This window comes from Oncorhynchus kisutch, linkage group LG25, assembly GCF_002021735.2.
Source record: "Oncorhynchus kisutch isolate 150728-3 linkage group LG25, Okis_V2, whole genome shotgun sequence".
NCBI lineage: Eukaryota > Metazoa > Chordata > Actinopteri > Salmoniformes > Salmonidae > Oncorhynchus > Oncorhynchus kisutch.
In genome coordinates this window covers 6,117,182-6,145,151 of record NC_034198.2, presented here as the reverse complement: position 1 = coordinate 6,145,151, position 27,970 = coordinate 6,117,182, and the positions used below count along the sequence as shown (strand labels likewise).

The window sequence follows — 27,970 nt, the reverse complement described above, 5'->3', positions numbered from 1 at the left end:
GCGGTTTGGAGATTGCCTATGTTACTGGTCCTGTTATTTGGCTTGGGCAGGAACGGGTGTTTTTTCAGGAGGGAAACTTCACCGGGCTTTATCCCGATTTAAACACGACTAATTCAGCCAGTTAAAAAAATACGAGTCATTATAGCCATATTGAAAGGTAAGAGAATGTCGCCCGTGTCCTTACAATTATGTATTTATGTAATACGAGGTTATATAATCTGCCTGAGTTTGCGCCATTTTCGTTAGTTGGTTGATGCGTAAATGTGCGCCAGTTTGGGAAGCCCTCGGTCCTTTGTCCTGCTCAGTCATGGGTGATATTATTGCACATTTGTGAGTTTCTGTTGTAAACTAAAGAAAGCGGACAAACATAGCATCACCTATTTATGGGCTTCAGATGTTAAGAACGAGTCTCGTTGCCACAACAATATGCGAAAAAACAACGACAAGTGCTCAAGCAGACTCCGTTCGCCAACCGCGCTCCACATATGGCCAGGGGGTAGTCGAACATGTTGGCCAGTTTCTGACCTGGAATTTGCACCATGAGTAATTTCTTTCGTACGTAATTTGTATTGTCGCAGACATAGCTACCACCAGCTAACGAGCAGACAGTAGACCAGAATTTTGCGCAAAAATGTTGGGAGTTTCTGGCGCAGATTAACAACCCGATGTTATGATGCGAGCTAGCTATGATGATTGCTGTGTGCTCAGTCGATGACAATATCAGTGGCAAACCCAAAAGTGGCAAATTATCAGGAAAATCGCGTCAATTTGGCTGGATTCTGTGCAATAATTAAGTCTGCTGGCTACCTGCCTGACTGGCTCATTTTCCTGTTGAACTCATCTTCTCGAATAAAGCAATATAGAGGTTAGAGGGATATCGAGTTTGCGATATTTTAATATACGATTTTCATATTAATTCAAAATCCCTGTTCTTTTTGTAAACTTTATCAAAAAATCTCTGAAATGTCAACGTCGAAATGAGTCTATACCAAGCTTTTGATTTTCAAAGCCTTTACATTTGAATTCAGCTCGTGTCATGATCATTTAGCTTTTTGCGATCCGCGAAAACCACTTTTGAAGACAATGACCACAAAATGTAAAATTATCAAAAGTTATGAGAAACCTGCACCGATACGTCAACAGAGTTAGGCGCTTATTATGGATGTATTAGGTTACGAAATAACACTTTTTGGATATAATCTTGATATGTTAGACCACTGAACGTTTCAGAACATGAAAAATCATATTTGTCTTGGTAAAATGTATTTTTTTATAACATAAGACAGAGCGTTTTTACCCACTCTAGGCAGAGTGTGTAAAATTTTGAATACATAACCTACAGTACACACCAGGACATTTCTAGGGAAGTCAACATGGTAGATATCATTAATAGAAGTTGCTATCTATGAATGTAAAACTCTAGTCTTTGAGGGCCACTGTTTATACATGTTTTTGTCTTTTGACTAATATAGGCTAGACTTTGTAAACCAGGTATTTACCCCGGTGTACAGGATCAAATAATATGATATTTGTCACATGCGTGTAATACAACAAGTGTAGACGTTACTGTGAAATGCTTACTTTTACAGCCCTTAACCAACAATGCAGTTCAAGAAAAAGAGTTACGGAAATATTTGCCGCTATGTACAGCGGGTACCGAGTCCATATGCGGCGGTACAGGTTAGTCAAGATCATTTGTACATGAATGTAGTAAAGTGACTATGCATAGATAATAAACAGCGAGTAGCAGCGGTGTAAAAACAAAGGGGGGGCGGGTGAATGCAAATAGTCCAGTGACCATTTGATGCACTGGGATGCCGAGCAGTTGCCATACCAGGCGGAGACGCAACTGATCAGGATGCTCTCGATGGTGCAGCTGTAGATCTTTGAGGATCTGGGCACCCATGCCAAATCTTTTTCAGTGTCATAAGGGTGGAAGGGTGTTGTCGTGCCTTCTTCACGACTGGCTTGGTGTGTTTGGCCCATGATAGTTCGTTGGTGATGTGAACACCAAGGAACGTGAAACTCTCAACCCGCCCCACTACAGCCTTGTGAATGGGGCCGTATTCGGCCCTTCTTTTCCTGTAGTCCACGATCAGCTCTGTTGTCTTGCTCACGTTAGAGGAGAGTTTGTTGTCCTGGCACCACACTGCCAGGTCTCTGACCTCCCTATAGGCTGTCTTGTCAGTGATCAGGCATCCACTATTGTGTCGTCAGCAAACTTAATGTAGTTGGAGTCGTGCTTGTCCACGCAGTTGTGGCTGAACAGGGAGTACAGGAGGGGACTAAGCACGCACCCCTGAGGGCCCCCCGTGTTCAGGATCAACATGGAAGATGCGTTGTTGCCTACCCTTAGCACCTAGAGGAAGCCTGTCAGGAAGTCCAGGATCCAGTTGCAGAAGGAGGTGTTTAGTCCCAGGGTCCTTAGCTTAGTGATGAACTTTGTGAGCACTATGGTGTTGAACACTGCTGTAGGCAATGAACAGCATTCTCACATAGGTGACAAATTCTCAACCGCGTCATCGGTGGATCTGTTGGGATACCATGCAAATTGGAGTGGGTCCTAGGGTTTCCGGGATGATGGTGTTGATGTGAGCCATGACCAGCCTTTCAAAGCACTTCATGGCTACTGACGTGAGTGCTACGGGGCAGTAGTCATTTAGGCAGGTTACCTTTTTGCTTTCTCGGGCACAGGTACTATGGTGGTCTGCTTGAAACATGTAGGTGTTACAGACTCGGTCAGGGAGAGGTTAAAATGTCAGGGAATACACTTGCCAGTTGGTCCGCGCATGCTCTGAGTTCATGTCCTGGTAATCCGTCTGGCCCAGCGGTCTTGCAAATGTTTTACTCACATTGGATATGGAGAGCGTGATCACACAGTCGTCCCGAACAGCTGGTGCTCTCATGCATGCGTCAGTGTTGCTTGCCTCGAAGTGAGCATGAAGGGCATTTAGCTCGTCTCGTAGGTACACATCAGTGTCAGAGCTGGTGTAGTAGGATTCAATCTTAGTCCTGTATTGATGCTTTGCTTGTTTGATAGTTCATCTGAGGGCATAGCTGGATTTCTTATAAGCGTCCGGATTAGTGTCCCACTCCTTGAAAGCTGCAGATCTAGCATTTAGCTCGTTGTGGATGTTGCTTATAATCCATGGCTTCTGGTTGGGATATGTACGTACGGTCACTGTGGGGACGACGTCGCCGATGCACTTATTGATGAAGCCGATGACTTAGGTGGTATACCCCTCAATGCCATTGCATGAATCCCGGTACATATTCCAGTCTGTGCTAGCAAAACAGTCCTGTAGCATCCGCGTCATCTAACCACTTCCCTATTGAGCGAGTCACTGGTACTTCTTGCTTTAGGTTTTGCTTGTTAGCAGGAATCAGGAGGATATAATTATTTGTATGTGTCTCTGTGTGTGGAGTAAAGGTGGTCTAGAGTTTTTTTCTTCTTTTTTTCTCTGATTGTCAAATGGATTTGCCTGCATTAAAGTCCCCAGCTTCTAGATGAGCATTTTCTTGCCTGCTTATGGCCTTATGCTGCTCGTTGAGTGCGGTCTTAGTGCCAGCAGCAGTTTTTGGTGGTAAATAGACGGTATGAAAAATATAGATAGTGTGGTCTATAGTTTATCATCAGGTACTCTACCTCAGGTGAGCAATATTAGACATTGCTTACCAGCTGTTATTGACAAATGGACACACCCCCACCCCTCGTCTTACCAGACGTGGTTGTTCTGTCCTGCCGTTGCAAGGAAAACCCAGCCAAATGTATATTGTCTGTGTTGTCGTTCATCCACGACTCGGTGAAACATAAGATATTACAGTTTTTAATGTTCCTTTGGTAGGATAGTCTTGAACGGACATCATCAATTTTTTTCCCCCGTGATTGCACGTTGGCCAATAGAACGGATGGTAAAGGCGGGTTACCCACTCGACGAAGAATTCTAACAAGTCACCCCGATCTCCGCCCCCTGTATTTCCATCTTTTCTTCACGCGAACAACGGGGATTTTGGCCTGGTCTCGGAGAAGCAGTATATCCTTCGTGTCAGACTCATTAAAGAAAAATCTTCGTCCAGTTCAAGGTGAGTAATCGCTGATCTGATATCCAGGAGCTCTTTTCGGTCATTAGAAACAGTAGCAGCAACATTATGTACAAAATAAGTTAAACAATGCAAAAACGCACAAAATAGCACAGTTGGTTAGGAGCCCGTAAAACGGCAGCTATCCCTTCCGGCGCCATTATGCTCAATTATATAAAGTGCTTTCGAAAAATGTTCAGACCACTTTTTCCACATTTTGTTACATTACAGCCTTTATTGTAAAATGGATTAAAAAAAGAAAATCCTTAGCAATCTACACACAATACACCATAATGTCAAAGCGAAAACAGGTTTTTAGACATTTATAAAAAAAATTAAAAGATGCCTTATTTACATAAGTATTCAGACACTTTGATATGAGACTCAAAATTTGAGCTTGGGTGCATCCTGTTTCCATGAATCACCATTGAGATGTTTCTACAACTTCATTGGAGTCCAGCTGTGGTAAATTAAATTGATTGGACATGATTTGGAAAGGCACACAACTGTCTATATAAGGTCCCAGAGTTGACAGTGCATGTCAGAGCAAAAACCAAGCTGTGAGGTCGAAGGAATTGTCCTTGGAGCTCCGAGACAGGATTGTGTCAGAGGCACCGATCTGGGGAAAGGTCCAGAATTCAACTGTGGAGATGGGAGAACCTTCCAGAAGGACAACCACCTCTGCAGCACTCCATCAATCTGGCCTTTATGGTAGAGTGGCCAGACGGAAACCACTCCTCAGTACAAGGAACATGACGTCACACTTGGAGTTTGTCAAGACGCTTACAGACTCAGACCATGAGAAACAAGATTGTCTGATGAAACCAAGATTGAACTCTTTGGCCTGAATGCCAAGTGTCATGTCTGGAGGAAACCTGGCATCATCCCTACAGTGAAGCATGGTGGTAGCATCATGCTGTGGGGATGTTTTTCAGCGGCAGGGACTGGGAGACTCGTCAGAATCGAGGCAAAGATGGAAGGAGCGAAGTACACAGAGTTCTTTGATGAAAACCTGCTCCAGACTAGGGTGAAGGTTCACCTTCCAACAGGACAACGACCTTAAGCAAACAGCCAAGACAACGCAGGAGTGGCTTCGGGTCAAGTCTCTGAATGTCCTTGAGTGGCCCAGCCAGAGCCCGGACTTGAACCCGATCGAACATCTCTGGAGAGACCTGAAAATAGCTGTGAAGCAACGCTCCCCTTCCAACCTGACAGAGCTTGAGAGGATCTGCAGAGAAGAATGGGAGGAACTCTGCCAAGCTGTAATCGCTGCTTAAGGTGCTTCATCAAAGTACTGAGTAAATGGTCTGAATACTTATGTAAAGGTAATATTTTCAGAAGTTCTGAACCAGTTTTTGCTTTGTCATTGTGTGTAGATTGGGGGGGGGGGGGCAATTAAATAAACTTTAGAAAAAGGCTGTAATGTATCAATGTGGAAAAAGTTAAGGGGTCTGAATACTTTCCGATGGCATTGTGTGTGTACACTATCGTTCAAAAGTTTGGGGTCACTTAGAAGTGTCCTTGTTTTTGAAAGAAAAGCAAACATTTTTGTCCAATAAAATTTATCTGAAATACATTATAGACATTGTTAATGTTGTAAATGACTTGTAGCTGGAAATGGCTGATTTATGGAATATCTACATAGGCGTACAGAGGCTCATTATCAGCAACCATCACTCCTGTGTTCCAATGGTACATTGTGTTAGCTAATCCAAGTTTATAATTTTAAAAAGGCTAATTGATCATTAGATAACCCTTTTGCAATTATGTTAGCACAGCTAAAAATGGCTGTGATGATTTTAAAGAAGCAATAAAACTGGCCTTGAGACTAGTTGAGCATCTGGAGCATCAGCAATTGTGGGTTCGATTACAGGCAAAAAATGTCCAGAAACATAGAACTTTCTTCTGAAACTCGTCAGTCTATTCTTGTTTTGAGTACTGAAGGCTATTCCATAAGCGAAAATGCCAAGTACTAAAGACCTCGTACAACTCCCTTCACAAAACAGCTCAAACTGGCCCTAACCAGAATATAAAAAGTGGGAGGCCCCGGTGCACAACTGAGCAAGAGGTGTCTAGTTTGAGAAACAGATGCCTCACAAATCCTCAACTGGCAGCTTCATTAAAGACTACCCGCAAAACACCAGTCTCAACGTCAACAGTGAAGAGGCAAAGTTGCAAAGAAAAATCCATATTCCAGACTAGCCAATAAAAGGTTAACATGGGCAAAAGAACACAGACACTAGACTGTGCCTAGAAGGCCAGCATCACGGAGTCGCCTCTTCACTGTTGACGTTGAGACTGGAGTTTTGCGGGTACTCTTTAATGACGCTGCCAGTTGAGGACTTGTGAGGCGTCTGTTTCTCAAACTAGACACGCTAATGTACTTGTCCTCTTGTTCAGTTGTGCACTGGGGCCTCCCACTCCTCTTTCTATTTTGGTTAGGGCCAGTTTGCGCTGTTCTGTGAAGGAAGTAGTACACAGCGTTGAACGAGATCTTCAGTTTCTTGGCAATTTATCGCATGGAATTGCCTTCATTTCTCAGAACAAGAATAGACAGATGAATTTCAGAACAAAGTTATTTTGTTTCTTGCCATTTTGAGTCTGTAATCGAACCCATAAATGCTCCAGATACTGAACTAGTCTAAAGATGGACAGTTTTATTGCTTCTTTAATCAGGACAAGTTTTCAGCTGTGCTAACATAATTGCAAAAGGGTTTTTTATTGATCAATTAGCCTTTTTTAAATTATTAACTTGGATTAGCTAACACAACGTGCCATTGGACACAGGAGTGATGGTTACTGATAATGGGCCTCTGTATGCCTACGTAGGTATTCCATAAATCATCCATTTCCAGCTACAATAGTCATTTACAACATTAACAATGTCTACACTGTATTTCTGATCAATTTAATATTTTAATGGACATTTTTTTTGCTGCTTTTCTAAAGAAAACAAGTACATTTCTAAGTGACCCCAAACTTTTGACCGGTAGTGTGCGTGCATGCATGCATACGTTTTCTTGCCACTGTATGGTGAACCCTTTTGAATTACCTGGATTTCTGTATAAATTGGTCATCAAATTTGATCAGATCGTCATCTAAGTCACAACAATAGACAAACATAGTGTGCTTAAACTAATTTCACACATTTTTTTTTTCCCCCTGTCTGTATTGAATACATAATTTAAACATTCACAGTGTAGGTTGGGAAAAGTATGTCAACCCCTAGGCTAATGGCTTTTCGGAAAGCTAATTGCAGTCAGGAGTCAGCCAACATGAAGTCCAATCAATGAGACGAGATTGGAGATGTTGGTTAGTTGCCTTGCCCCATAAACTCACAACATTTGAGTTTGCTATTCACAAGAAACATTACCTGATGTGAACCATGCCTCAAACAAAGGAGATCTCAGAAAACCTAAGATTAAGAATTGTTGACTTGCATAAAGCTGGAAAGGGTTACAAAAGTATCTCTAAAAGCCATCATTAGTAAGACAAATTGTCTATAAATGGAGAAAGTTCAGCACTGTTGCTACTCCCTATGAGTGGCTGTCCTGCAAAGATGACTGCAAGAGCACAGCGCAGAATGCTCAATGAGGTTAAGAAGAATCCTAGTGTCAGCTAAAGACTTACAGAAAGCTCTGGAACATGCTAACATCTCTGTTGACAAGTCTACAATAGGTAAAACACTAAACAAGAACTGTGTTCATGAAGGAAACCACGTAAGAAGCCATTGCTGTCCAAAAAACCATTGCTGCACATCTGAAGTTTGCAAAAGTGCATCTGGATGTTCCACAGCGCTACTGGCAAAATATTCTGTGGACAGATGCAACAAAAGTTCAATTGTTTGGAAGGAACACACAACACCGTGTGGAGGGAAAAAAGGCGCAGCACACCAACATCAAAACCTCATCCCAACTCTATGGTAGTATGGTGGAGGGAGCATCATAGTTTGGGGCTGCTTTGCTGCCTCAGGCCCAGGACAGCTTGCAATCATCATTGGAAAAAAAGAATTCCCAAGTTTATCAAGACATTTTGCAGGAGAATGTAAGGCTATCTGTCCGCCAAATTAAGCTCAACGGTTGGGTGATGCAGCAGGACAATGACCCAAAAGACAGAAGTAAATCAACAACCGAATAGCTTCAATAGAAAAAAATATGCCTTCTGGCGTGGCCCAGTCAAAGTCCTGACCTCAACTCAATTTGAGATGCTGTTGCATGACCTCAAGAGCAGGTCACACCAGACATCCCAAGAATATTGCTGAACTGAAACAGTTTTGTGAAGAGGAAAGGTCCAAAATTTCTCCTGACTGTTGTGCAGGTCTGATCCGCAACTAAAGAAAATGTTTGGTTGAGGTTATTGCTGCCAAGGGAAGGTTAACCAGTTATTAAATCCAAGGGATCACATAAATTCAGCATATAAAGAAACGTCCCTTTTTCAGGATCCTGTCTTTCAAAGATCATTTGTAAAAATCCAACTAACTTCACATATCTTCATTGTAAAGGGTTTTAACACTGTTTCCCATGCTTGTTCAATGAACCATAAACAATTTATGAACATGCACCTGTGGCACTGTTGTTAAGACACTAACAGCTTACAGACGGTAGGCAATTATGGGCACAGTTATAAAAAAAAAAAAACTTAGGACACTAAAGAGGCCTTTCTACTGACTCTGAAAAACACCAAAAGAAGATGCTCGGGGTCCCTGCTCATCTGCGCGAACGTGTCTTAGGCATGCTGCAAGGAGGCATGAGGACTGCAGATGTGACCAGGGCAATACATTTCAATATCCGTACTGTGAGACGCCTAAGACAGCGCTACAAGGAGACAGGACGGACAGCTGATCGTTCTCGCAGAGGCAGACCACGTGACAACACCTGCACAGGATCGGTACATCCGAACATCACACCTGTGGGACAGTTGCAGGATAACAACAACAACTGCCCGAGTTACACCAGGAATGCACAAACCCTCCATCAGTGCTCAGACTGTCCGCAATAGGCTGAGAGGCTGAACTGAGGGCTTGTAGGCCTGTTGTAAAACAGGTCCTCACTAGACATCACCAGCAACAACGTCGCCTATGGGCACAAACCCACCGTCGCTGGACCAGACAGGACTGGAAAAAAGTGCTCTTCACTGACGAGTCGCGGTTTTGTCTCACAATGAGCGTTACACCGAGGCCTGTATTCTGGAGCGGGATCGATTTGGAGGTGGAGGGTCCGTCATGGTCTGGGGCGGTGTGTCACATCATCATCGGACTGAGCTTGTTGTCAATGCACGCAATCTCAACGCTGTGCGTTACAGGGAAGACATCCTCCTCCCTCATGTGGTACCCTTCCTGCGGGCTCATCCTGACAATACCCTCCAGCATACTGCTCGTTCTGTGCGTGATTTCCTCCAAGACAAGAACGTCAGTGTTCTGTCATGGCCAGCGAAGAGCCCGGATCTCAGTCCCATTGAGCACGTCTGGGACCTGTTGGATCAGAGAGTGAGGGCTCGGGCCATTCCCCCCAGAAATGTCCGGGAACTTGCAGGTGCCTTGGTGGAAGAGTGGGGTAACATCTCACAGCAAGAACTGGCAAATCTGGTGCAGTCCATGAGGAGGAGATTCACTGCAGTACTTAATGCAGCTGGTGGCCACACCAGATACTGACTGCTACTTTTGATTTTGACCCCCCCCCCCCCCCCCCCCCCCGTTCAGGGACACATTATTCAATTTCTGTAAGTCACATGTCTGTGGAACTTGTTCAGCTTGTCAGTTGTTGAATATTGTTAGGTTCATACAAATATAATATAATATATATACAAAAATAAATGCAGTTGACAGTGAGGATGTTTCTTTTTTTGCTGAGTTTACATTTCCCACCCTGGACTGTGAATGTTTACACGGTGTGTTCAATAAAGACATGAAAACATTTATTTGTATGTTATTGGTTTAAGCAGACTGTCTGTTGTGACCTAGATGAAGATCAGATCAAATTTTATGACCAATTTATCAGAAACCCAGGTATTTCCAAAGGGTTCACATACTTTTTCTTGCCCCTGTGTAACACACACACACACAGTAGGTATTCAACTCTCTTGGGATCTTTTTATTTTGTTGCATTAAAATATATTTAACTGAGTTGTAATTTTATTTATCGTTGATCTAGACAAAACTACTCCATTATGTCAAAGTGAAAAGATGATAAACTATAATATAGTTTCATAAGTATTCACGCCCATTGTTAAGGCAAGCCTAAATTAGTTTAGGAGTATTTAGCGGAAGTCACTTACGATAGATGGACTCACTCTGTGAAATTATATGGGTTGATGTGATTTTTGAATGACTAACCCTTCATCTGTCCCTGTGGGATTACAATAAATGTCATTGTAATTTCTTGGTCAACAATCTACACAAAATACTTTGGCAAAGTGGAAGTAAAATTTGACTTTTTTTTTAATAGTTGTATTGACTCAGGGAGCGGAATACTATTGCATGTTAGAAACTGCTTTGGTGTCGATTACAGTCGAGTCTTATGGGTAAGTCTAAGAGCTTTGCACATCTGGATTGTGCAATGTTTGCCTTTTTTTTCTTAATTATTCAAGCTCTGTTGGGGTACATTGCTAGATGCCAATTTTCAAGTCTTGCCATAGATTTTCAAGCAGATTTAAGTCTACTTTAACTTGGCTACTCAGGAACATTCACTGTCTTCTTGGTACGCAACTCAATGTACATTTTGGCCTTGTGTTGTAGGTTATATTGTTCTGCTGAAATGTGCATTTCCTCTCCCAGTCTCTGATGTAAAGCAGGCTTTCGTCTATGCGTAGCTCATCCCATTTTATTTTTATCCTGAAACTCCCCAGTATTTGCCTTTTGTGAAGCATACCCTGATGCAGTAACCACCATGCTTAAAAAGGAGGCAGTTACTCCTGGTTGGGTCAAATCCAACAACACTAAGGCTTTGCATTTAGGCTGAAAGGTGTATTACTTTAACATTTTAGTATTTTATGTAGATTGTTGGGAAAATGGAAATTAAACCCATTTTAATCTAACTTTTGTAACACATTAAAATGTGAATAAATCCGAGAGGTCTGAATACTTTCGTAAGGTCTCTGTCAAGTGTTGAATATTAAGCACAGATTCGATTACAAAGACCAGAGCTTTTCAAAAGCTTTAAAGATGGGCAGTGATTGGTAGATCAGACAATGAATATCTCTCTCTCAAGTTAATAATTATGTTGTGGATGATGTATTAAACCCCCCCGAAACGTAAAACTGAAAAAAACAGGGTTTCTGTTTGGACAATGTGGGGCAGGACATTTGACCGGCAACATTTAATTTACTGGATCCATATGCTTTGGGGAATGACTGAGATCGCATTTAGGATATGGTAATTCATATTAACAGAACATGCAAGTTGAGGATGCAACAATGTGCGGTCCTTCTTACTTTGAACTTTTAGAATTACTTTCCATTTACTTTTCCTCAGCCAACAACACGAGTAACAAACAACAAAATCACTAGCCTATGTCAATCTACTTTAGTAGAATAGTTTAGGCTACCTATTCTATTGATCAGCTTGTCGAAAAAGAAATAGCCTATTCCAAACACTCTGGGACAGTTGTGGGATGATGAGTCCCAAATCAGTAGGCCTAGGCTACATGAAATTAACCTCTCTGGTACAAGTGGGACGCTAGCGTCAAATCTGGCAGGGTGCCAAATTCAAAACAATAAAAATCTCATAATTAAAATTCCTCAAGCATACAAGTATTTTACACCATTTTTAAAGATACCCTCCTTGTAAATCCAACCACCGTGTCTGATTTCAAAAAGGCTTTACAGCGAAAGCACCACAAACGGTTATATTAGGTCACCACCAAGTGAACAGAGAAACCACCACAGAAAAACACAGCCATTTTTCCAGCAAAAGAGGGGAGTTGCAAAAAGCAGAAATAGATCAAATTAATCACTAACCTTTGATCTTCATCAGATGACACTCATAGGACTTCATGTTACACAATACATGTATGTTTTGTTCGATAAAGTGTATATTTATATCCAAAAATCAAATTTTACATTGCCGTTTTATGTTCAGTAGTTCCAAAACATGCTGTGATTTTGCGTCACGAGCTCGTGGCAATCTGCCAGACACCTGGCTCAATCCCCTCTCATTCGGCCCCCCTTCACAGTAGAAGCATCCAACAAGGTTCTAAAGACTGTTGACATCTAGTGGAAGCCTTAGGAACTGCAACATGACCAGTATCTCACTGTATCTTCGATAGGCTATGAGTTGAAAACCTACAAACCTCAGATTTCCCACTTCCTTGTTGGATTTTTCTCAGGGTTTTGCCTGCCATATGAGTTCTGTTATACTCACAGACATCATTCAAACAGTTTTAGAAACTGCCGAGTGTTTTTCCATCCAAATCTATCCAACTAATTATATGCAGATTCTAGTTTTATGGCTGAGTAGCAGGCAGTTTACTCTGGGCACCTTATTCATCCAAGCAACTCAATACTGCCCCCCCAGTCACCAAGAAGTTAAGTGAAACAAGCTGTCTGTAACCAATTTTAGGAACAATTACTTGTCATGCACAAAGTAGATGTCCTAACCGACTTGCCAAAACTATAGTTTGTTCACAATACATTTTGTGGAGTGGTTGAAATAACGAGTTTTAATGACTCCAACCTAAGTGTATGTAAACTTCCGACTTCAACTGTATATGGGAATTAACGGAAATATATGCATATTAATACCATTTAAATGTAGATGTTTCTTGTATTGGATATATTTACCATATCATATGGAGACAGTAACATAAACCAAACATTTTACATCATTATAAGTAGACATAATTGCAAATTATTAAATACTTCAATTTAGCTACGAATTGAGTTGACTCTTCACATGGGATGATTTGACTGAACAACAAAAAGGAATGATCCCCAATGATCCATCGCATCTCTGAAAAACATTTTCAACATACATCTGTGAAATGATAGTCTAGAAACTAAAGCTTTGGTTGTCTTCCTCTCAGGCTTCCATGTCTTTTCCCTGGACCTCCTCAATGTCCACCTCTTGAACATCAGACTGAGGCCTCATCTTCACGGTCACTTTTCAAACTTGTTGAGGATTAATTGCTCATTGTCAGGCTCAAAAAGCCTCAAATTTGCCTGGATGGCCACCAATTTTTCAACCCTTGTATTGGTCAGCCTGGTGTGTTCTCAAACAAGGACCAGTTGTGCTCTGAGGTGGCTGATGTTGGTGGGATTTGGAGGATGATGGAGGCAACAGCAGAAAGAGCCTCAGATCCACAAAGTCCCTTCAGCCAGGTGGCTGATGAGATATGTTGGCACGACTGCCATATTGCATCTCCATCCCAAAGCCCTTGCTTGAAAGTGTACTTTGCCAGACTGCCAAGAACCTTGCCTTCATCCAGGCCAAGGTGGCGAGACACAATAGTGATGACACCAAAGGCCCTGTTGATCTCTGTATGGGCTTCAGGCAGATGTCGTCACGCTTTTTGAGGTATTTCAGAACTGCAGTTTTCTCAGTTTGGCGCCACAGTGAAGTGGGCAGGGCAGTATGGATTTCTCCTCTTGTATCTGCAAGCAGTTTGAACATCAGACAGGATGGCATTGTCTCCCTCAATCCATGCAATGGCTACTGCTATAGGTTTCTGGCTGCTTACCACCCTCCCAAAATACATCATCCAGGAGGATCCTCTTGATGGGGCTGTCCATATCGGCAGACTGTGATATGGCCATTTCTTGGAGAGACTCCTTCCCCTCCAGGAGACTGTCAAACATGACGACAACACAGTTGCTGGGCAGCTTCAATGTGGTGCTCTTCTCACTTTGCTTGGTGAGGTAGATTGCTGCTATAACTTAATGACCCTTCACATACCGAACCATTTCCTTGGCTCTCTTGTAGAGTGTATCCATTGTTTTCAGTGCCACGATGTCCTTGGAGCAGATTCAATTGTCCAAGCAGCCATCATGTTTTCAGCATTGTCTGTCACCAGTACAAATACCTTCTGTGGTCCATGGTCATTGACTGCCTTCAGCTCATCTGCAATATAGAGACGGGTGTGTCTGATGTCCCTTGTGTCTGTGCTCTTGTAGAATACTGGTTATGGGGTGGAGATGATGTAGTTAATTATTCCTTGCCCAGGAACATTTGACCACCCATCAGAGATGATTGCAATACAGTCTGCTTTCTCAATGATTTGCTTGACCTTCACTTGCACTCTGCATCCAGCAAATTAGTAGATATCTGGTTGGAGAGGTGTATGCTGGGCGAAGAATATTCAGAAATCTCTTCCAGTACACATTGCCTGTGAGCATCACAGTTACACCAGTTGCATACACAGCTCGAGCAAGACATTCATCAGCATTTCTCTGACTACGTTCCTCCATTGAGTAAAAAAAAACCAGTCTGATTCCAGGAGGACCGTGAGCTGTTGCTATCGATAAGGTGTCTGATTCCAGGAGGACCGTGAGCTGTTGCTATCGATAAGGTGTCTGGTTCCAGGGGGACCGTGAGCTGTTGCTATCGATAAGGTGTCTGATTCCAGGAGGACCGTGAGCTGTTGCTATCGATAAGGTGTCTGATTCTAGGAGGACCGTGAGCTGTTGCTATCGATAAGGTGTCTGATTCCAGGAGGACCGTGAGCTGTTGCTATCGATAAGGTGTCTGATTCCAGGAGGACCGTGAGCTCTTGCTATCGATAAGGTGTCTGATTCTAGGAGGACCGTGAGCTCTTGCTATCGATAAGGTGTCTGATTCCAGGAGGACCGTGAGCTGTTGCTATCGATAAGGTGTCTGATTCCAGGAGGACCGTGAGCTGTTGCTATCGATAAGGTGTCTGATTCCAGGAGGACCGTGAGCTGTTGCTATCGATAAGGTGTCTGATACATTTGTTTCACCTTGAATAGAAGTAGAGGAACTTTTGTCAGAGGTTGCTTGTTGAGAGGGCTGAGGGAACTTTATGCCAGATGATTCTGCATCTTTGTTGCTTTCTTCACATATGATTTGGCACAGTATTTGCAAATGTACACAGCTTTTCCTTCTACATTAGCTGCAGTGAAATGTCTCCACACATCAGATAGTGGCTGTGGCATTTTCCTGTAAAGATGAGAAAAATGTGTTTAAAAAAATAAAATGCAATTCCATGTACCGATAAATAGTTAAGCAATTAGATACATGTTTTACAATGAAACATGTATGGAAACAGGTGAATTAACACTCAGTTAGCAGGCTCAAGCAAGCTAAAACCCACATGGTAGAAAAAACTAACTAGCAGAAATTGTTAACAAATTAGAAACGATTTAAACACACTTTGCTGTAGGCTACTATTTACTAGTTAACCAAAAATGATGTATGTCTTAAAATATATTCACCCCACCCAGTATTGGCTCAGACAGTGTTGTAGTGTGGGCTCAATATCATCTCATTAGTGTGTAAGATCTTGAGAATCTGCTGCACATGTGATGGAAGAGTGCACTGCACATGTGATGGAAGAATGCACTGCACATGTGATGGAAGAATGCACTGCACATGTGATGGAAGAATGCACTGTGCATGCAGGTTGCACTTTGGCATTGGAGTATTTTGTGTAGGTTGACAAAATGATACATTTAACCAAATTTCTTAGATTTTTGTATTTACATGTCTTTGAAAGCACACTTGTTTGTTACTTCTGCTGTTTCAGGAGCCCACCAGTCATGTCTGGCATTGCATTGAGCCGGCTTGCTCAGGAGCGGAAAGCGTGGCGGAAAGACCACCCTTTCGTGAGTATTTATGCCAGTCAAGCGTCACATTTTCAGTGTGTAGTTCTGGACCAGGGGTGTCGAACATACAGCCCACATCCAGCACCAAGGGGGTCCAATCTGGTCCATGGGTGGTTTGAGTAAAAAATATATATACAGTGAGTGTATAAAACATTAAGACCACCTTCCTAATATTGAGTTTCACCCCCTTTGCCCTCAGAACAGCTTGAATTTGTCAGGACTGGAATCTGCAAGGTGTCAGCCATTCCACAGGGATGCTGCCCATGTTGACAATGCTTTCCACAGTTGTCAAGTTAGCTGGATGTCCTTTGGGTGTTGGACCATTTTTGATGCACACGAGAAACTGTTGAGCATGGAAAAACCCAGCCCATTGCAGTTCTTGACACAAACCGGTGCGCCTGGCACCTACTACCATACCTCGTTCAAAGGCACTTAAATATGTTGTCTTGCCCATTCACCCTCTGAATGGCACACAGACACAACCCATGTCTCAAGGCTTAAAAACCCTTTAACCTGTCTTTGCCCCTTCATCTAAAGTGTTTGAAATGGATTTAGCAAGTGACATCAATTAGGGATCATAGCTTTCACCTTGTCAGTATGTCATGGAAAAAGCAGGTGTTCCTAATGTTTTTGTACACTCTTGTGTGCGTGCATACAGACATGCATACAGTGGGGAGAACAAGTATTTGATACACTGCCGATTTTGCAGGTTTTCCTACTTACAAAGCATGTAGAGGTCTGTAATTTTTATCGTAGGTACACTTCAACTGTGAGAGACAGTTGAAATCACATTTATTTATTTATTTTTTGCATTTTGCATTTATTGCATGACATAAGTATTTGATACATCAGAAAAGCAGAACTTAATATTTGGTACAGAAACCATAAGTTTCCTGTAGTTCTTGACCAGGTTTGCACACACTGCAGCAGGGATTTTGGCCCACTCCTCCATACAGACCTTCTCCAGATCCTTCAGATTTCAGGGCTGTCGCTGGGCAATAGGGACTTTCAGCTCCCTCCAAAGATTTTCTATTGGGTTCAGGTCTGGAGACTGGCTAGGCCATTCCAGGACCTTGAGATGCTTCTTACGGAGCCACTCCTTAGTTGCCCTGGCTTTGTGTTTCGGGTCGTTGTCATGCTGGAAGACCCAGCCACGGCCCATTTTCAATGCTCTTACTGAGGGAAGGAGGTTGTTGGCCACGATCTCGCGATACATGGCCCCATCCATCCTCCCCTCAATACGGTGCAGTCGTCCTGTCCCCTTTGCAGAAAAGCATCCCCAAAGAATGATGTTTCCACCTCCATGCTTCACGGTTGGGATGGTGTTCTTGGGGTTGTTCTCATCCTTCTTCTTCCTCCAAACATGGCGAGTGGAGTTTAGACCAAAAAGCTCGATTTTTGTCTCATCAGACCACATGACCTTCTCCCATTCCTCCTCTGGATCATCCAGATGGTCATTGGCAAACTTCAGACGGGCCTGGACATGCGCTGGCTTGTGCAGGGGGACCTTGTGTGCGCTGCAGGATTTTAATCCATGATGGCGTAGTGTGTTACTAATGGTTTTCTTTGAGACTGTGGTCCCAGCTCTCTTCAGGTCATTGACCAGGTCCTGCCGTGTAGTTCTGGGCTGATCCCTCACCTTCCTCATGATCATTGATGCCCCACGAGGTGAGATCTTGCATGGAGCCCCAGACCGAGGGTGATTGACCGTCATCTTGAACTTCTTCCATTTTCTAATAACAGTTGTTGCCTTCTCACCAAGCTGCTTGCCTATTGTCCTGTAGCCCATCCCAGCCTTGTGCAGGTCTACAATTTTATCCCTGATGTCCTTACACAGCTCTCTGGTCTTGGCCATTGTTGGAGTCTGTTTGATTGAGTGTGTGGACAGGTGTCTTTTATACAGGTAACGAGTGTAGAACAGGAGGGCTTCTTAAAGAAAAACTAACAGGTCTGTGAGAGCCGGAATTCTTACTGGTTGGTAGGTGATCAAATACTTATGTCATGCAATAAAATACAAATGAATTAGTTAAAAATCATACAATGTGATTTTCTTGATTTTTGTTTTAGATTCTGTCTCTCACAGTTGAAGTGTACCTATGATAAAAATTACAGACCTCTACATGCTTTGTAAGTAGGAAAACCTGCTAAATTGGCAGTGTATCAAATACTTGTTCTCCCCACTGTACGTACGTACATACATACATGCGTACAGAAACAGTGCATTCGAAAGTATTCAGACACCGTGACTTTTTCCACATTACAGCCTTATTCTAAAATTGATTAAATAAATAAAAAAATCCTCAATCTACACACAATACCCCACGATGACAAAGTGAAAAAAACAGTTTATTATTTTTTATTTGTGCAAACGTATTAAAAATTAAAAGCTGAAAATCCTTATTTACATAAGTATTCAGACCCTTTGCTATGAAACTCTAAATTGAGCTCAGGTCCATCCTGTTTCCATTGATCATCCTCAATGTTTCTACAGCTTGATTGTCCACCTGTGGGAAATGAAGTTGATTGGACATGATTTGGAAAGGCACACATCTTTCTAGATAAGGTCCCACAGTTGACAGTGCATGTCAGCAAAAACCAAGCCATGAGGTTGAATTAATTATCCATAGAGCTCCGAGACAGGATTGTGTTTAGGCACAGATCTGGGGAAGAGTACCAAAACATTTCTACAGCATTGAAGGTCCCCAAGAACACAGTGGCCTCCATCATTCTTAAATTAAATACTTTTGGAACCACCAAGACTCTTCCTAGAGCTGGCCGCCCCGGCCAAACTGAGCAATCGGGGGAGAAGGGCCTTGGTCAAGGATGTGACCAAGAACCCAATGGTCACTCTGAAATAGCTCTAGAGTTCCTCTCTGGAAATGGGAGAACCTTCCAGAAAGACAACCAACTCTCAGCACTCTACCAATCAGGCCTTTTTTTTTTTTTTACCTTTATTTTACTAGGCAAGTCAGTTAAGAACAAATTCATATTTTCAATGACGGCCTAGGAACAGTGGGTTAACTGCATGTTCAGGGGCAGAACAACAGATTTGTACCTTGTCAGCTCGGGGGTTTGAACTTGCAACCTTCCGGTTACTCGTCCAACACTCTAACCACTAGGCTACCCTGCCGCCCCTTTATGGTAGAGTGGCCAGACAGAAGCCACTCCTCACATGACAGCACGCTTGGAGTTTGCCAAAAGACTCTCAGACCAGTTGAAACAAGATTCTCTGGTCTGATGAAACCAAGCTAGAACTCTTTGGCCTGAAGACCAAGCACCACATCTGGAGGAAACCTGGCACCATCCCTATGGTGAAGCGTGGTGGTGGGAGCATTATGCTGTGGGGATGTTTTTCTGCAGCAGGGACTGGGACACTAGTCAGGATCGAGGGAAAGATGAACGGAGCGAAGTACAGAGATCCGTGATGAAAAACTGCTCCAGAGTGCTCAGGACCAGACTTGAGCGAAGGTTCACCTTCCAACAGGACAACGATCCTACGCACACAGCCGAGACAAAGCAGGAATGGCTTCGGAACAAGTCTCTGAATGTCCTTGAGTGGCCCAACCAGAGCCTGAACTTGAACCCGATCAAACATCTCTGGAGAGACCTGAAAATAGCTGTGCAGCGACATCCAACCTGACAGAGCTTGAGAGGATCTGCAGAAAAGAATGGGGGAAACTCCCCAAATAGAGGTGTGCCAAGCTTGTAGCGTCATACCCAAGAAGACTTGAGGCTGTTATTGCTGCCAAAGGTGCTTCAACAACTTACTGAGTAAATTGTCTGAATACTTATGTAAATGTGATATTTCAGTTCTATTAATATTTTGCTAAAAAAAAAACATTGTCATGGGGTATTTTGTGTGTAGATTTGGAGGAGGGGCTATTTAATAAATTTTAGAAGAAGGATATAGGGATTCACAATATATCGGTGATCATATCGTAATTGGCCGATATTAGCTAAAAATGCCAACATCAGCATCGGCCCAATGTCTAGTTTAACTCCAATGTTCAAAACCGATGTCAAAGCTGACGTGCAAACCAATATAACGTTTCCAGATGATGCCATGAAAAATATAGCACTACACAGAACAAAAGCAGAAAAACACTACGCGCACTTCCAACTAAACAAGTTTAAGTCGAGCAGTCATTTGAAAGAGTAAGACAACTCAAATGCGAAATCCATTAATGCCAAGGTATTGGAATTCATTGCCCTTCACAATCAATCGTTCTCTGTCGTGGATGATGTTGGCTTTCGCCGACTGGTCAAGCACTAGTACACACTACCAAGTAGGCGCTATTTTTCAGATGTTGCCCTACCGGAGTTACACAGTATTGTTGAAATGCACATCCATGAGCTACTTGCTATGGGCGTCACTGCTATTAGCTTCACGACTGACATTTGGACCAGCGACGTCAGCCCCATGAGCATGCTGAGTCTGACAGTACAGTGGGTCGATGAGGATTTCGTACTGAGGAATGCAGTGCCTTAGACTGCTGTGCCACCCGGGAGGCCCTATTTTTAGATTACATTTTTTTTTTTTTATAATAAAATCAATTTTAAGGCTGCATGATGCGACTAATGATTTGAAAAAAGTTGCATGAAAGACCTGAGCTCTGCTTTGTTTCTTGTGCAGGCTGTACACACTTCATCAGTCTCTCATTCACATTTTGACCAGCAGTTGATAATATTCTCACCAGGCCTCTAATTTCCCGGCGACATCCCCCTTGTGTGGCCGTAATGCCCCCTAAAAAAAATCCATGCCTTTTGTGGCCAAAGGGTTAACATGACTAAATGTTCACGTGGAATTTGACTGCGGTCATGACTCCTGACCGCCGGTGTGGCGGGTAAAACAGCCCTATGTCCAACCGGTGTCGTGTGGGTCAGCAGTTTGCTGACGTCAATGTTGTAAACAGAGTGCCCCGTGGTGGAGTTATGGTATGGGCAGGCATAAGCTACAGACAACGAACACAATTGCATCTTATTGATGAACTTTTGAATGCACAGAGATACTGTGATGTGATCCTGAGGCCCCTTGTTGTGGCATTTATCCTTTGCCGTCACCTCCATGTTTCAGGATTTTACTGATTGATGCACCTCTTTCTCAGGGCTTTGTGGCTGTGCCGACGAAAAACCCAGATGGAACGATGAACTTGATGAACTGGGAATGTGCTATTCCTGGGAAGAAGGGGGTAGGTACAGCCAATTCTCTACACATGCAGTAAAAATAGTCATTGTTTATAGCACTCCGTATGTGCATAGTTGGTAGTAGATCATTGAGAGGAAATGTTTTGCACCTGCATATGTAGTAGTTTCATACACCCAACACTGAAAAGTGGATATCTTGTATGAAACCAACGATTGCTAGGATGGGTCATGGCTCATCCTTGACCCTCACATAGTTCGCAAGCGTTTGTGATCCATTATTAAATAAGAATTTATTCTTAACTGACTTGCCTAGTTAAATAAATAAACATTTTAAACGCTTATGACTCATCCCCAGACCCCATGGGAAGGAGGCTTGTTCAAACTGCGGATGCTGTTCAAGGATGACTATCCTTCCTCGCCCCCAAAGTGTACGTTCGTTTTTTTTCTCTCCCCCTCGGAATTTCAGGTGAAATTGGTGATCACAAAGGTAGGAAGGATGTGTTGGAACAGGACTTAGAACTTATCTCATCACCTATTTTCCCCATAATGATTCCCTCTTGTTTTTCTATTTTTTAGGTAAATTTGAGCCTCCACTCTTCCATCCTAACGTATATCCGTCAGGCACAGTATGCCTATCCATTCTAGAGGAAGACAAGGACTGGCGACCAGCCATCACCATCAAGCAGGTTAGGATATCCTGGTGATTGACTTAGCCATTTGGTGCCCATAGTTTGTAAGTCCAACTAACGTGATTCTTATGTATTGTCATATCTTACAGATCCTATTAGGAATACAGGAACTCTTAAATGAGCCCAATATCCAGGATCCAGCCCAAGCAGAGGCATACACAATTTACTGGTGAGTCCTGCTAGTATCAAATCTAATTTTATTTGTCACATGTGCCGAATACAACAGGTAGACCTTCCAGTGAAATGCTTAGTTACAAGCCTTAACCAACAATGTAGTTTTTTTTTTAAATACCCCAACAAATAATAAGAAATAAAAGTAACAATTAATTAAAGCACAGCAGTAAAATCGAGGGAATTTCTTCCAGTTTGCAGTCTTGTTTTTTGATAGGGATATGGTGGATGTAACACTATATTTCGATCATTCAGTTGTTTTACTAAACCCCTCTTTTTTTCCCAGCCAAAACAGAGTAGAATATGAAAAAAGAGTTCGAGCACAGGCCAAAAAATTCTCCCCTTCATAAGGGTGAAGATAGTTCGGCTTCGGCAGAAGGAATGGATCAAACGTGGATCACCGCCCCTATTTCTCTATGAATGTGCCCCTCTCACATCGGGACTCGCTTATAAGGACTTCTATTTAAAACTCTTGACAGGCATTCTGTGCCATCTTCTACTCTGACCAACCCCCCTCCCCCTTTTTGTTAAACTGCTGGGCTGGTGTGTGGCGGGTGCAAGGAGGAAATGGGTGCCGTAGCACCCCGGCCGCTTCCTTTTAGCTGATTTACTTGTCTTATGGTGCGAGGGACACAGCAAAGTACCGGTTTCACCATCGACTCAAAAATAATCCGATCTTCATCCTCTTTAGAGGAAGAGAACGTCTTAGTTGTCTTTAGGTTTTTTTGGGTTGTTTTTACTCTCAAAGATGGTCTATTCCTTAAACCCCTCCCCTCTCATATTTCCATGATTTTAATTACGTAAAATGTGCTAATTACTTAATTGTCAGTATTTCAACTGCTGTATAATGAATGGCACTTTTATACTGTCATCTCACATTTGTCTCTAGTTTGCTCTGTCTGATTCTCTTATGCAGGTTTTCTATTCAGCATGCTGTAATATAAGAAAGTCTGCTGTCTTTTTGTTATTTGGAGTGTTTGCTATGAAAAAAGAAAATGGCCACATTGACTCGCAAGGCAGGTAGGCTTACGTCTGTATCAGTCTTTATGTTTATATGGTGCTTTGTTCATGTATGTGTTAGAGTAAATAAACTGTTTCTATAAAGCCATTGTTACTGTCTCGAGCAGTAAAACTAATGGTTAACAAATGTTGGCATAGAAATGTTATAATATCTATAGCTGACACACCCCTGCCCCCCATGAAACTCTATTTAAGACATTTTCTATATACCATATTTTGTACACATACTATATTAAAACATGTTTGTTTGCACATCATGATACAGAGTAAGACCGCTCGCTTTATCAACTGGCAAGACATTTGAGTTCCATCTTTTGAGAGTGAAGAAGAAAAACAATGGTCATAATAAAGGATATTTGCCCCTTATTTACTAAAAAAGTAAGAATTAATCACTTTTTCTGTAGATGAAGCGCAAATGCGGATTATTTACAATACGTTTTCCAGCCTCATATGTTAGAATGGAAGTCGGGCACAATATGCCTATACATTCTAGGGGACAAAAATTCTAAATCAGTTTTCACTTTGTCATTTTGGGGTGTTATGTGTCAATTGAGGAAATTGTTTTATTTAATACTTTTTAGAATACGGCTGTAACGTAACAAGTGTGGAAAAAGTCAAGGTCTGAATACTTTCCAACTGCACTGTACACATGATCCAGGATGGCCCCAAAGACGACCTGTCTAACCCAGCATCTGATGCACTTGTCCTGGGAATTTCTTATGCCTCATTTCTTGGGGCACTGCTCCTGGCTCACAGATGGCCCACCGGAAAGTGTGTCTGAGGCAGTGTCTAGACTTGACAGTTCATGCAGCTTTTGTATTCTGATCATGAAATTGCAGACACGTCATGAAAATAAACCTACATTTTAAATGTCTACCATGTCACGTGCGACTTCTGCTAACAAACTGAAGATCGCATTGAAACGACCGGTCTAGACACACAAGTTGCATTGTGGTTGGATTGTGTTCAGATCTGGCTGACAACTTCAGGAGGTGGTCAGGGACTCTGTGTGCAGAATGTTCCTTAAGACAATTAAGGTAAGGGCCGTTTGTCATCTTGTTCTCAACACCAATTTTCTGGTTAACTTTGCTATTATGCACATAGCAACATTGGCTAGGAAAAGGTGCGAGTTCAACAGCGCACTGGTGTGTTTCAGAACCGCCGACACGTTGGGTAGTGGTCGCTGTTGGCGGTTCTGAAACACATCAGTGCGCTGTTGAATTGGCACCTTTTCCTAGCCAATGTTGCTATGTACCTAATAGCAAAGTTAACCAGCAAATTGGTGTTGAGAACAAGATGACAAACGGCCCTTACCTTAATTGTCTTAAGAAAAGTGAGGAGAGGGGAAACCAACTTTATTAGGTCTATAATCAATAGCCTAACTATTAACTGTGCCTGGCTTTATAAATAATCTCTGTGTGTATGTACAGTTGAAGTCGGAAGTTTACATACACCTTAGCTAAATACATTTGAACTCAGTTTTTCACAATTCCTGACATTTAATCCTAGTACAAATTCCCTGTCAGTTAGGATCACTACTTTATTTTAAGAATGAAATGTCAGAATAATAGTTGAGAGAATGATTGATTTTTCAGCTTTTATTTCTTACACCACATTCCCAGTGGGTCAGAAGTTTACCTTTAAATTGTTTAACTTGGGTCAAACATTTTGGGTAGCCTTCCACAAGCTTCCCACAATAAGTTGGGTGAATTGTGGCCCATTCCTCCTGACAGAGCTGGAGTAACTGAGTCAGGTTTGCAGGCCTCCTTGCTCACACACGCTTTTTCAGTTTTGCCTACAAATGTTCTATGGGATTGAGGTCAGGGCATTGTGATGGCCACTCCAATAGCTTGACTTTATTGGCCGTAAGCCATTTTGCAACTTTGGAAGTATGCTTGGGGGTCATTGTCCATTTGGAAGACCCATTTGCGACCAAGCCTTAGCTTCCTGACTGATGTCTTGATGTTGCTTCAATATATCCACAGAATTTAACCCCCCCATGATGCCATCTATTTTGTGAAGTGCACCAGTCCCTCCTTCAGCAAAGCACCCCCACAACATGATGCTGCCACCCCCGTGCTTCACGGTTGGAATAGTGTTCTTCGGCTTGCAAGCCTCCCCCTTTTTCCTCCAAACATAACGATGGTCATTGTGGCCAAACAGTTCTATTTTTGTTTCATCAGACCAAAAGTACTAGCTTTGTCCCCATGTGCAGTTGCAAACCGTAGTCTGGCTTTTTTATGGAGGTTTTGGAGCAATGGCTTCTTCCTTGCTGAGTGGCCCTTCAGGTTATGTCGATATAGGACTCGTTTTACTGTGGATAGAGATACTTTTGTACCTGTTTCCACCAGCATCTTCACAAGGTCCTTTGCGGTTGTTCTGGGATTGAGTTGCACTTTTCGCACCAGAGTACGTTCATCACTAGGGGACAGAACACGTCTCCTTCCTGAGCGGTATGACGGCTGCGTGGACCCATGGTGTTTATACTTGCGTTCTATTGTTTGTACAGATGAACATGGTACCTTCAGGCATTTGGAAATTGCTCCCAACCTGAATTGTGGAGGTCTACAAAAAAAAAATCTAAGTTCTTGCCTAATTTCTTTTGATTTTTCCATGATGTCAAGCAAAGAGTCACTGAGTTTGAAGGTAGGCCTTGAAATACATCCACAACTCAAATGACTTGACTCAAATGATGTCAATTAGCCTCTGAACCTTTTAAAATGGAATTTTCTGGAATTTTCCACGCTGTTTAAAGGCACAGTCAACTTAGTGTATGTACACTTCTGACCCACTGGAATTGTGATACAGTGAATTAAGTGAAATAATCCTTCTGTAAACAATTGTTGGAAAAATTACTTGTGTTATGCACAAAGTAGATGTCCTAACCGACTTGCCACTAACTATAGTTTGTTAACAAGAAATTTGTGGAGTAGTTGAAAAACGAGTTTTAATGACTCCAACCTAAGTGTATGTAAACTTCCGACTTCAACTGTATATACAGTCATTGGTCTAGACTTGGCTTCGGATAGTATACAAGCGGTACGGGACTTGTCTATTTCCCCAAAGTGAGAGACCGAACAGGTAATTGAAATAGAACTTAAAGCTACCTAATGTAGCCCCGGTTCTATGACCTTATGAGTCAGATCTCACCGTGTTACCCTTCAAGGTGTGCGTAAGGAAGATGTACTTAGAAGTGAAGATGGGAGAGGACAACTTCCCCTTATATGGGAAGTGGATAGGTCCACTATTGGCCGTTGCTCCTGTCTGTCTACGACAGACGTTGTGTGATTGGATCTTCCTAGACTCTGCCCCTAATGGGACGTTACCCAAAAGTGAGAGACCTTTCATGTTATCAAAGAACTGTGATTATATTAGGTAACCTTAATTTTCCACAGTCCAAGAATGACATGATCTCTTCTACCTCACACAGTAGATGTTGTCATTAAAGATAAGGTCATCCAAACTAACCTTACAATTGGAATGTAAGCACAGAATTAGCAGCGCTGGAACTGGCACAAAATGTTGTGTTCATTGGAAATTCTGCAACTGAGGGGGACAAGGAACATTGGGCTCAAATGTTTCTGGTAAAGTTCCAAATGTCTTGACCAAACCATACCTTGTTGTATGGCTTCAGTCCTCCCATCAACCTCTGATGCCCATTCACTCCACTGGCCTTGAAAGGGATGTTTGTTGGGGATGGACCTCACTTTTACTGTGTCTTGCTCAAAATGTTCATTGTTCACTGAGATGTTGAGTGGCGAGCCTCGGCAAACTGGAGGAAAAATATTTGAGGAAATAGATTTATTCACTAGCTTTATTTTTAAAACATTTTTAGCAGGATTTGAGTGTCTTACCTTGCCTTGGTGGCCACTTATGTAGTACAAGTTGGTACTTCAAGTTGTCAATCAGAAGATTGTTAGGTAAATATTTGTCGTATTGACTTGACATCCTGGTGACGGTGAGATTGAATGGTTTATTGGGTTTGACTGGGGAGAGAAAGACACTTTGGTGTCAAAGATCCGGCATGGAACTGATGTCCTCAAAAATAAAAGCTTCCTGTTACACTTTACTTTACAGTGCCCTTGTTACTTTGTAATGATTGCTGTAATTACTGTGTACAAAGTATTGTAATTACTCATTATTTTTGCTGTAATTACAATAGAGAGAATAAAGTAGATGGCGCGGGTCAAACGTCTGATTTATGACCCTATGTCCGGATGACGCGTTCATGCCCAAATATGGGCACCCGGCCAGGATATCCTGTTCCTGTTGTCACGTGTTAGAGGGTGTGTTATTTTATATCTATATTGCATCTATTCCTTTGAAGTTGTCATGATGATTGATGTGTAGGGACCTGGTTGAACTGGGGGGGGGGGGGGGGGGTGTTTGAACATTTCCACACCCACCCTATTCTTTTATTTTATTGCCCTTAGGGTTGTTGTCTATGAAGCAGGAATGTCCAGGGGGGAGACGCATTATAAATAAAGCCCAGAACACTAGACAAGATTTTTTAAATAAAACCCAAAACGTTAAACAGAAAATGATGTCTCCTAGGCCAATTCTCGGGGTGCTATGCGTCTCTTGTCACGAACCCAATGATAAAAGCATCGAGGACGTTTTGGGTGAGGCCCCTGAATGTTTTAAAGGAGTTTTGGATACGAGTGAAGGACATATGTCTGACATATTCCAACCTGAGGATTCTACTGTTAAGATATTTACAGACAGCGGACCCAAACCCCTTTATCGTATGCGTATGAGAGAATGGCTTAAGATAAGGCTAGCGCTCTGTCAAATTGAGCAGGCCCTGAGTGGTACAACCCTGCCAGGATATGCAATGGAAGAACTTGTGTGCGGCGCAGTGATTTGAAGGCCCTAAAGAATCGCTTCAATGGCGTATAGCCCCGACTCCAAAGTGACAATTTTAGCATGTGAACAATTTGATAGTACAAATGCGACGAAGTCTGTCAGTTCATATGTATTTTCCAAAGCCTGCAAGGATGTAAACTTTTTTTATGCCAGTGTTCAGCTTTAAATGGATTGATTACCCTATATTCATAACCCTGATGAATAAGCTAGACAGTCTTTTCCAAAAT

At 42.4% G+C, this 27,970-nt stretch overlaps 1 protein-coding gene across 6 annotated transcripts; it reads left to right on the top strand.

The window, feature by feature from the left end:
- Positions 1–2: 2 nt before the first annotated feature.
- On the top strand, positions 3–26,946 carry LOC109870273 (SUMO-conjugating enzyme UBC9-B-like). 6 transcript variants are annotated; one of them, XM_031804525.1, is made up of 8 exons: positions 20–157; positions 4,031–4,083; positions 15,774–15,852; positions 20,958–21,041; positions 21,353–21,425; positions 21,574–21,683; positions 21,776–21,855; positions 22,144–26,946. In XM_031804525.1, the coding sequence occupies exons 3-8, from the start codon at positions 15,787–15,789 to the stop codon at positions 22,205–22,207; spliced, it is 477 nt and encodes a 158-aa protein (XP_031660385.1). In that variant the 5' UTR covers positions 20–157; positions 4,031–4,083; positions 15,774–15,786; the 3' UTR covers positions 22,208–26,946. The 6 variants fall into 6 exon arrangements, with proteins under 6 accessions (XP_020316292.1, XP_031660385.1, XP_031660386.1 ...); XM_031804526.1 differs by having other exon boundaries at positions 4,034–4,083; positions 22,144–23,243; XM_031804523.1 differs by having other exon boundaries at positions 3,905–4,083; positions 22,144–23,243.
- Positions 26,947–27,970: the final 1,024 nt, after the last annotated feature.

What these genes read in the sequence shown, in the direction of transcription:
- LOC109870273 (XM_031804525.1), top strand. Translation starts at nt 15,787, where the DNA reads ATGTCTGGCATTGCATTGAGCCGGCTTGCTCAGGAGCGGAAAGCGTGG. An exon ending in CTATTCCTGGGAAGAAGGGG is followed by an intron (nt 21,042 to 21,352) that starts GTAGGTACAGCC and finishes ACTCATCCCCAG; the next exon opens with ACCCCATGGGAAGGAGGCTT. An exon ending in GAGGCATACACAATTTACTG is followed by an intron (nt 21,856 to 22,143) that starts GTGAGTCCTGCT and finishes TTTTTTTCCCAG; the next exon opens with CCAAAACAGAGTAGAATATG.